Here is a 9,450-nt window from a genome sequence, read left to right on the forward strand (position 1 = left end):
CATTCACATAATTTAGGCTGTGTAAAGTCTAGTTAGATATTTGGGATGACCAAAAAGTCAAAAAATTCAATTCATAGGAGCGACACTTATTGAAAGGGGCACTCATACATCCTGAAAATGATTAATTCATAATCATAAGGTGATAAAATACTCTTAATAGTACCAATGGATGGAGATTTCTCTATGGGCATTTTAGGGCAAGAAGCAAATCATTTATGATGAAGCTTCAAGAGAATGATTTAGAATTCTTGTAGAGAGGAACCATTGCAAGTGCCACTCAATTGAACCAGAATACTTCAATTCTCTTGCGCCAAGTCAGACAAACATGCCACTCTAACAAAGCTTGCATGAACTCTAGCCCTTCCAAAATATGTGGTTCGTTCCCAACTATAAATAAAATCATCAAGCTTTCTTTTCCAGAAAATAATTTATCTAAGACAAATCATACAAAAAAAGTACAAAGCAATTGCATATATTAACCACACTAACCTATATATTCAACAATTAACATGGCACAGTATTGCTGATGAAATGAGTACAAAAATGATCCCATAAAAGGGATAATATGTAACTAAAACGATAGCAAAAGGTTGCTTTAGGTATCAAACAGCAGCCAAAATAATTCAGGGCCATCTAACCTTTTATCAAATTATTTATTTTCAGAAGATTCACCAGAAGAATTCTGTACTCAGGTTGGTAGATCAAGAATCCTTGTTCCAACATCTGATGGCCGATATGTGCAACAATCAGCAGGGATGGTGCACCCTCCATCGAGAAAGGAACAGGATGCTTGATTAACAAAAGAAACCTCAACATTGTAACTCTTATGCACTGTCTTGTACCACGTTGCAACTCACTGCAACATGCAAATACCTGACAGCACTGTACAATGCAGAGACGAGATGAGAGGAACTTCACAAAATATATGCACACCAAGATGACACAATTTTGTAACAAACAAGGCATGGAATCCAATGGTGTAACATATATAAGTAATCAATAATGGCAATCCACCAGCCATATCAAGTTCAAATGTCGAAACCCGGCAATGCAAATTGAGTAGCAAAAGCTTCAACATGTGCTCGGAGCTCAATAATGTCCCTATTGCTCTCAAATCCCTTCAAAACAGTCTTCTGCAACTTCCCGTGCTCCCTCTGCAGTATGTTTGCAATTTTTGCAGCTCTAAAGAGAAATTCAGCCATTGTCTCAAAATCAGACTCCAGACACCCTCTTGTTGTCATGGCAGGGGTACCTGAGTAATACAACATTAAAATCTTAAAATCCTTCTCAAAGAATGTATGGTCAATCAAATAAGCATATAGAACATCAAAATTTTGAGTATAATAAACTATCACTTGCCTATTCTTACACCTCCAGGGATTATAGTTCCATTATCACCGAAAATAGCAATCTTATTCAAAGTAATATGACATGCTTCACAGACCTTCTCATAAAATTTACCTGAAAAAACACAAAGAAGCTTTAGGCTTGTTATCATATACAGACACAAAATAATCAAATTTAATTGATCATAGAATTCCAAGTGGTCAAATGTATCATAGAAAGTCTACAAGCATAATTGGTGATCACAGAGTGCCTATACTCTCATCAAAACTCAACCAGGCAACTAACTATAAGACAAATAATGCTTTATGGTAGCGAATGATAGGTAACAATGGGCCAACAAGAGTTGAGGGATAAAAAACAAAGATGAGAACGCTAAAGTGGAAGAATTAACATTCAAGAAAAAAATTAAAATAGAACGAATTATGAATGTATCCAATAGAAGGTTGAAGTTTAATTTGGTTTTATGTAAAAAGTTCAATTGGCAATCTTAAATAAGGGTTTGGTCAGAGTGGTGTTGACTGGTCCATCTAGCCAACCCCATCAGTAGGATAAGATCACTCAACCAAATTCCATGCCAAATTGGCTGCCTCATCACAATAAGGCACCAAACCTGTAAAGATCAGGTCAGACTTTCAGAGGCAAGCTGCCAAGCTCTTCAGGCAGCCTATACTTTCTATAAAGATGCACACACTGATCTAGGAACAACATATTGTATATCTAGCAAACACTACTAAAGACCCAAAGACTTTTTTTTACAATTTGAAACACACAAATCCAGGTTCTTTTCAATATAGAATGTAAATCTGATGATTCAAGAATCGCCTAATCCTTCTAATCATAATATGTTTTCATGATCCCTACTGCTGATTAATGCAAGTACACAAGCAGCTAAAACATACAAATGTAAAACACACCATTTAGAATGCCCTAAAGCTTAAATATTAAAATTATCATATTCATATACTCAAAACAACACAAAAATATGACAGGGACTGGGTTTGCAATGATGATTTACCAAAGAAACACCATGTTCAAGATTAGTATGTCATTGCTCAAATCATTGCAATATATAAGTATACTAATTAGTATACTCATCTACAGAAAGCAGTGTATCTTACCAAAACCAAAAAACAGTGGAGTAAAAAGGTGCAGATGGCACAGAGGGAAGGCCCCAAATGGGGGTCAGTGCAGCTAGCTGATTGAACTTCTGCCCTTTAGTATGGCACATGCCTTTGGCCCCTTAGAGATGCCTGTGCGGTTCAGGCAAGGCACATCTTTAGCACCTTAAAGATTACAGTTACCATGAAACTAAAAGGGCCAGCTACTTAACTTGCTAAATTTGATGCTAAAAAGAGCAGATTAGTCTGAAACTCTGAATATTAGAAAAGTAATTGTCATTGGACATTGGGACAGAGTTTTGTAACTTCAATAATAGTGCAAACCAACATGCAACACAACCTAGTTGGGTTTATTTGACATATAGGCACTGAACAAACAAAAAGCAACTACCAATATATCACAAAAAACATGGTGTGGTCATGTAATAGTATCGTACCTGTCAATCCCAGAGGCCTTAAATCCCAAAGGAGTAAATGGTTGTCTGTACCCCCAGTTACTAGGCGACATTTTCTTCGCAATAAAGCAGATGCCAAAGCTTGAGCGTTTTTCTTCACCTGCTGCATGTATGCCTTGTACTCAGGAGTAGCCACTTGTTTTAAAGCTATAGCAAGTGCGGCAATATGGTTATTGTGTGGCCCCCCTTGCAATGAAGGGAAAACGGCAAAATTTATCTTTTCTTCAAAGTCGTATTGGTCACTTTCATATCCCTGGCTTAGAAGTATCCCTCTCTTCCTTGGTTTTGTACCTTTACGATAGAAAATTATGCCTCCCCTTGGACCTCGAAGACTCTTGTGAGTTGTTGAAGTAACAATATCACAATAATCAAATGGGTTCAAAGATTCCTGAAAGGACAGCAAATAGAACATGTTATCACTTTGACAAGATCTCAATTGACATTAGCGTACGAAAATGAACTTCTGTTGCTTAGATTGCAATGGCGAAAAACGGTGTTAAAATAAATACAGAACAACATTAAACCAACCTCCCTTGAGGTTTGGCTTGATTATGCTTTAAACCCCTCTTGTTTGAATTATTATTACGCTAACCTACCCTGAGAGAAGGTGCGGGTAGCTTTCTAAACAAGAGGGGTGCTATTGCTGAGTGTAATACAGCTATACCCTATACCTTCTTATTCCCTAACCCATGAGTATAACCAATCATTACCAAAAAGGACTAGAATGCAAAATGTGACTAGATTTTCAGAATCAAAAGCAACATTGAAAAAATTAGAAACAAGACGGCTTATTATATAAGTAACAGAGAGAAAATGTTTCACACCTTAGCTGCAATTAGCCCACTAATCTGGGCCATGTCACACAATAACACAGCTCCACATTTATCTGCAATGTGTCTAAACCTGGCATAGTCCCATTCTCTAGGATACGAGCTACCACCGCAAATAATAATCTTGGGACGAAAATCAAGTGCCCTTTCCTCAAGCTTGTCATAATCAATATAACCTGTTTGAGGGTTAACCTTATAAGGCAAACTCTCGAAGAAAATAGATGCCCCTGAAACCTTTTTCCCATTAGGAGTATAGTAACCATGACTAGTATTCCCTCCAGACGGAGTATCCAACCCCATGATTCTCTCACCAGGCAGCAACAACCCTGTGTACACTGCGAAATTAGCCGAAGTACACGAATAAGGTTGCACATTCACACCCCAAGATTTAGGGTCCAAATTGAATGCGTGCAATGCTCGTTCACAACAAAGCATTTCGATTTCATCTATGTACTGATTCCCACAATAGTATCGTGCACCAGGCATGCCTTCAGAGTACTTATTCGTCAAATGACTCCCAAGAGCTTCCAACACAGCTTTGCATACAAAATTCTCAGAAGCGATCAATTCGATACCTTTGAATTGCCGCTTCTTCTCTTGTTCCATAATCATGTAAATATCAGGATCCGCAGCTTGAAGAGATTGGTTTCCCCACGCACGAACTGATGCTCTTCGCGCCTCGAGATCGATTTCAGCTGAATCGTAAACAGGATTTGAAACCCTTTTGGATGATGAAATTGATGACGATGAAGAATCGCAATCCCTGCGGCGCTTTAAGCACATGGAGTGTCCAAGGATGCGAAATTCCTCGTTGTCGTCGTCGTCATCATCGTCGTTGAATTGGGGGTTTTGGGGAATTTGGGATTGGGGTTCGAGAAGCTGAAGGGGAATTGAAGGGATTGGGTGGGAAGGGTCGTTGATTGAAGGATCGAGGTGGAGTGAGATGGAATCATCGTGAGAAGAGTTGAAACCGAGAGAGAGATTGGATTGAGAGTGAGAGAGGTCCATGGATGAAATCAATGAAGATTATGAGATTGGAATTAGAAAGATGAAGAAGAAGAAAGGTTGGGTCATTGAAAACCCTAACCCTAATTGGAGATTGGGGAAAAGTGAGAAAGAAGGAAATCAAATAATGAAAGAACGAAAGGGAATGAATCTGGACGCTCACTAAGACAATTATATGCTAACATCCAAAATTCATTTCATCCTTTTACATGTAACAAACTACTATTGAAATCGAATTTTTGATCTTTTTATTTATACAATGGTTAATAATTTACTAACAGTTTAAAAAAATACTTACATTTTAAATATATAAATATTAAATTCTTCATAAAATGGTTGATTATTGACTTGTCTTCTATATGGTTGATTATTGACTCGTTATCTATAAGATAAAAATGAATTTGTATCATAAAAATATGGTCATTATGGATTTGTATCATAATAGAATTTGTATTAAGTTGTTATCTACAAAATAAAATAAGCTTACCTATTATGGTTCATTAGTCAAATCCAAACACTTAACTTATGAGGAAAAATATGTTTGAAATAATAATGAATGAGTTTTATAAACTTATAGTGTATTATTTGTTTTTAAATTTAATTATTATTAATTTTTCAAAAAATATAGTCTAAATAAATGATAATATAGTGAATATATATAAATTTTTATATTAACAATGTATAGATATTACACTTTTACCTTATTAATATTATTATTTAGTATTTCATACATAAAATAAATATAAGACCAATTAATATTTTAAGAATACCTTTTGTAGAGTGTCTATATTCATTCAAGGTCAAAAAATTATTTATAACATATTTTAATTATATTCGGGTCAAAATGAATTCATGCTCATTTAAAGTAGAGGCACGTGTAAGAAAATAGTGATTATTAATTATGGGAGTGATTATTTAAAGTTGAGGCAAATAAAAATTAATTATTTAGTACCTTAAAATAAGAATGTGACCGACAAACATTCGACAGACATAAAATATCTGTCATACACTAGTTACCTATAAAGTTCAAACAACTAGTAATCATCATGACATTATTTTATATTTAAAATTTATCATTTTACTTAATTCTAATTAGAAATTACAATAAACTTTCACACATTTTATTATTTTCCATGAATTAATGAACATTTTTGCACATCTTCTCATCAACAAAATATTAGTCTACTTATATAAAGTTTTGCTATATTCTAAAAATAACATTAGTTGATAGAAACATGATAAAAGAAAAAAAATGGGATGTATCTAGACACTCACTCCTACCACCAATTATTAGTTTGGATCATTATCCTATTTCTTATATGGTTAATTATTAATTGTTAATAAAAAAAATGTCTATATATAATATTTGTTCAATGAACTTTTTCTAATTATGGTATTCAATTCAACGTGTGGTTTTTTAAATTATTTTTATACATGACAGGCTTCAACATTCATATTTTTTGAATGAATCTGAATCATAAAATATATTAAGGAAAAACCTTTATACATAGATTTTTTGTGTTTTCAATTATTTTGACTTTTATTCCTCATTAAAAATATTAAATTTACAGTAAGGTAACTTCATGTGTAATTTTCACATATTTCAGTTTTATTACTACTATTTCTTATTTATATATATATATAATAATTTATATTTTCAACTTGCATCATATTATCTCTTTAAAATTAAAACTATCATTATCTCTAATAATAAATTTTATATCCTTTTTGTAATTCTCTAGCCTGCATAACTTTACTTTATGAAATTATCAATTTATAATATAAAATGCATTAAAATAAAATGGTTGTGCATTAATAATAATATTACTATACTACTAAAACAATTACTAACCACCATCGTATACTTTTTATATGCTACATTTATTATTTTACATAATCTTCCCCATTACTAACTGCAATAAACTACCACTAGTTTTATTACTTCCACAAATTTATCATCACTTTTGCACGAATTCTCTTACCGTGTAAGGTCTTATTAGATTTTCAAAAAACCAAAATATTAAGAGTTTAATTTATATGAGTGACATTTTGTTGAATACAAGAATCACACATTTAAAATATATTAGTTCCTTACTCATATGAAAGATATATATTTGGTAGTACCAAAAAACATTTTTTTACCTTTATCTTCTCTCTTCCTCACTGAGGAAGAGCATCTTTTATATTACAGGAGACATAAAAAATTTCAACTCCTCCCACCATTATTAGAATCATAAGATAAGAGAAATTTACACGAACTTTATATATATCATATCAACTATCAAATATTCAATTTACATAAACTTAGTAAATTATCATGCTGTAAGATTGGTGAGTTGAAAATTGAAAAGAAGCAGCGTTTATTCTAACATTCTCTTACAGCCACGTGTCCAACATTCTCTTACAGCCAAGTGTCTATCATAAAAAATTTGAAATAAATCAATAAATAAAAGTGGGATGATGCGTCAAATTTTGGTCCACAAATTAAACAACATTAAAATTGCTTAAGGATAGATTCTAGGAAGACGAGATAAAGAAAGATTTATATGAATTTCGGAAACAAATAATTTTTTTAACTCTAGTTAAAATTTAATTATAAATAAAGATTTAATATATATTAATAATATAAATATTTTTTATTGTCAATCAATCATCCATAATCGTATATTAACTATATTAACTATAATTGACTTTCAAATCAAAATAATATAAATTAACAATGAATGATATGTTGACAGTATAATAAACTCTATATTGAGAAAAGATAGATTTTAAAAAAATAAAACATTTATTTTATTTTCAAATATGATGTGTTGAATACGTTTATCTCTCTACCTACGTTTTTATAAATTTCAATATTATAATATTATTAATGAAAGTGTGGGTCCCACGTTGTTATTGAAGAATATCCGGTCCCGTTTCTGGAGCTCCACACGTTTTTCCTGTGGCACTTGCACGCCTAAGCAATTCCATTGTTTTTACTTTTTTATTCAAAAATGAGTAATGTTCCACTACTTTTATGACCACTTTAACTCATGCACCCTACACTAGCGGATTCGCGAAGCCGTGACGTACTTGTTATATTTTCTTTTATGCATCAAACATGTAACACAATAAAATAATATTATAATAGTTAGTATAAAAGTTTATATATAAATGATATAGTATTTATTATTTATTTTTAAAAAATAATAATGATTAAATATAAATGATGAATGATGTATTATATATACATTATTTTATAAAATGAAATATTATTTCCTATAGACGGGAAAATAAGTGTTAAATTGATAGGAAAATGTTATTTTAATCCGTAAAAGTTGAAGTATTTATTATGTTTTATTTTAATAAAGTATGAGTACTTATATATTTTCAAAGCCTATATATTTAAGCATTAACCATAACGTTTTTTGTTTTTTTCTAATAAAATAGGCGTTATTAATATAAATATGTAATCCGAAATTACAATTTTAGGAACTAAATTAATCATTTGTATGATAATTAATTCAACATATTTGCCTATACTTTACGCATACATCCTTTTTTACCTATATGATGTTGGATGTATCTTCTGATTTTGGACTCAACTTTGTAAATGGAATTATCTTCGACCTTAAGCAAAAAAATAAAAAAAAATACGCAACTCAAGAACTAATCAACTATTTAACAAGCTTGTAAAAAACACACAATAAAATGTATTAATACCTTACCCATATATAATATTTATAAAATTTCAATGATGCTAAATATAACGAAATTTGATAAATTAAGAAACTGCAAAATCGTGAACATCTGAAATATGCAAATAAAAAATTGGCTACTTGTTCCTTTCATGTGAAAATGAGAGGAGAGAAGATACCCTTCAACGTTTTTCATGGTTGATTTATTTAAAGTGGAAGAATAATCTTTTCTTACTCAAAAGGCATTATCATGATTAATTATGATGCCCTTATCTTCATAATTTGTTTCCATTATTATAACTCATATGTGATAATAACGTGGCCACATGGGTTCACCATCACATTAATCTTATCATTTCCTTAATTTGAGTTCAAGCTTTTCCCATGGCAAGTCATTGCATGTTCTTTTTCTATTATTTAATTTAAAGAGAAATTATTGAATTTTAATCGCTCAAATAAGAAAGGTCGGCATATTGTATGACGCTCCACTTAGTAAGGTTTACCAGCATTGGTTTATGTTTTTTAGACTTTATTAAGTGGAAGGCTTGTAAAATTATTGTTCATTCTCTATTTAAACAATCAATTTTAATAATTTTTTTATAAAAGATTAAACTATTTCTACCTTTTTTTTTAACTTTTCATCTTTTATTTCTATATTCATCCACATGCTATGAGTTTTGATTGCTATAACTCATGCAAAATATATAAAATAATTAATTGTCAACCCTTTTCATTTAAGAAACATCTATTACACACAAAGGCATATCTTTAGTTGCACATAATGTAAATTAAAGGTATATTTTTTTGTTTGATATTGACTTGTTAAAATGGCTAAACAAATTGTGGGTCCTAAGGATAAGACATAACCATAAATAAGTTTTTTTAACATAATCCTAAATAATTTGAGTATTTATATAAATCCTCTCATAAACCACCATGATTCTATTTTCATATTTTGCTCTTATTATTTTCTATTTTTAAAGTAAAACCATATCTACTATATATAAAGTCAAAA

The 9,450-nt window shown here is 31.2% G+C and overlaps 1 protein-coding gene across 3 annotated transcripts; it reads right to left on the reverse strand.

The window, feature by feature from the left end:
* Window positions 391-4,911, reverse strand: LOC109334475 (serine hydroxymethyltransferase 6-like). Of its 3 annotated transcripts, XM_019570283.1 has the most exons (4): window positions 3,745-4,909; window positions 2,903-3,308; window positions 1,360-1,461; window positions 391-1,252 (listed from the first exon to the last, which is right to left on the reverse strand). In XM_019570283.1, exons 1-4 carry the CDS (start codon window positions 4,756-4,758, stop codon window positions 1,029-1,031), a joined length of 1,746 nt encoding a protein of 581 aa, XP_019425828.1. In that variant the 5' UTR covers window positions 4,759-4,909; the 3' UTR covers window positions 391-1,028. The 3 variants fall into 3 exon arrangements, with proteins under 3 accessions (XP_019425828.1, XP_019425831.1, XP_019425830.1); XM_019570286.1 differs by lacking the exons at window positions 391-1,252; window positions 1,360-1,461 and adding an exon at window positions 1,478-1,957 and having other exon boundaries at window positions 3,745-4,911; XM_019570285.1 differs by lacking the exons at window positions 391-1,252; window positions 1,360-1,461 and adding an exon at window positions 2,010-2,597 and having other exon boundaries at window positions 3,745-4,911.

The sequence above is a fragment of the Lupinus angustifolius genome, chromosome LG19 (genome assembly GCF_001865875.1).
Source record: "Lupinus angustifolius cultivar Tanjil chromosome LG19, LupAngTanjil_v1.0, whole genome shotgun sequence".
Taxonomy (NCBI): Eukaryota; Viridiplantae; Streptophyta; class Magnoliopsida; order Fabales; family Fabaceae; genus Lupinus; species Lupinus angustifolius.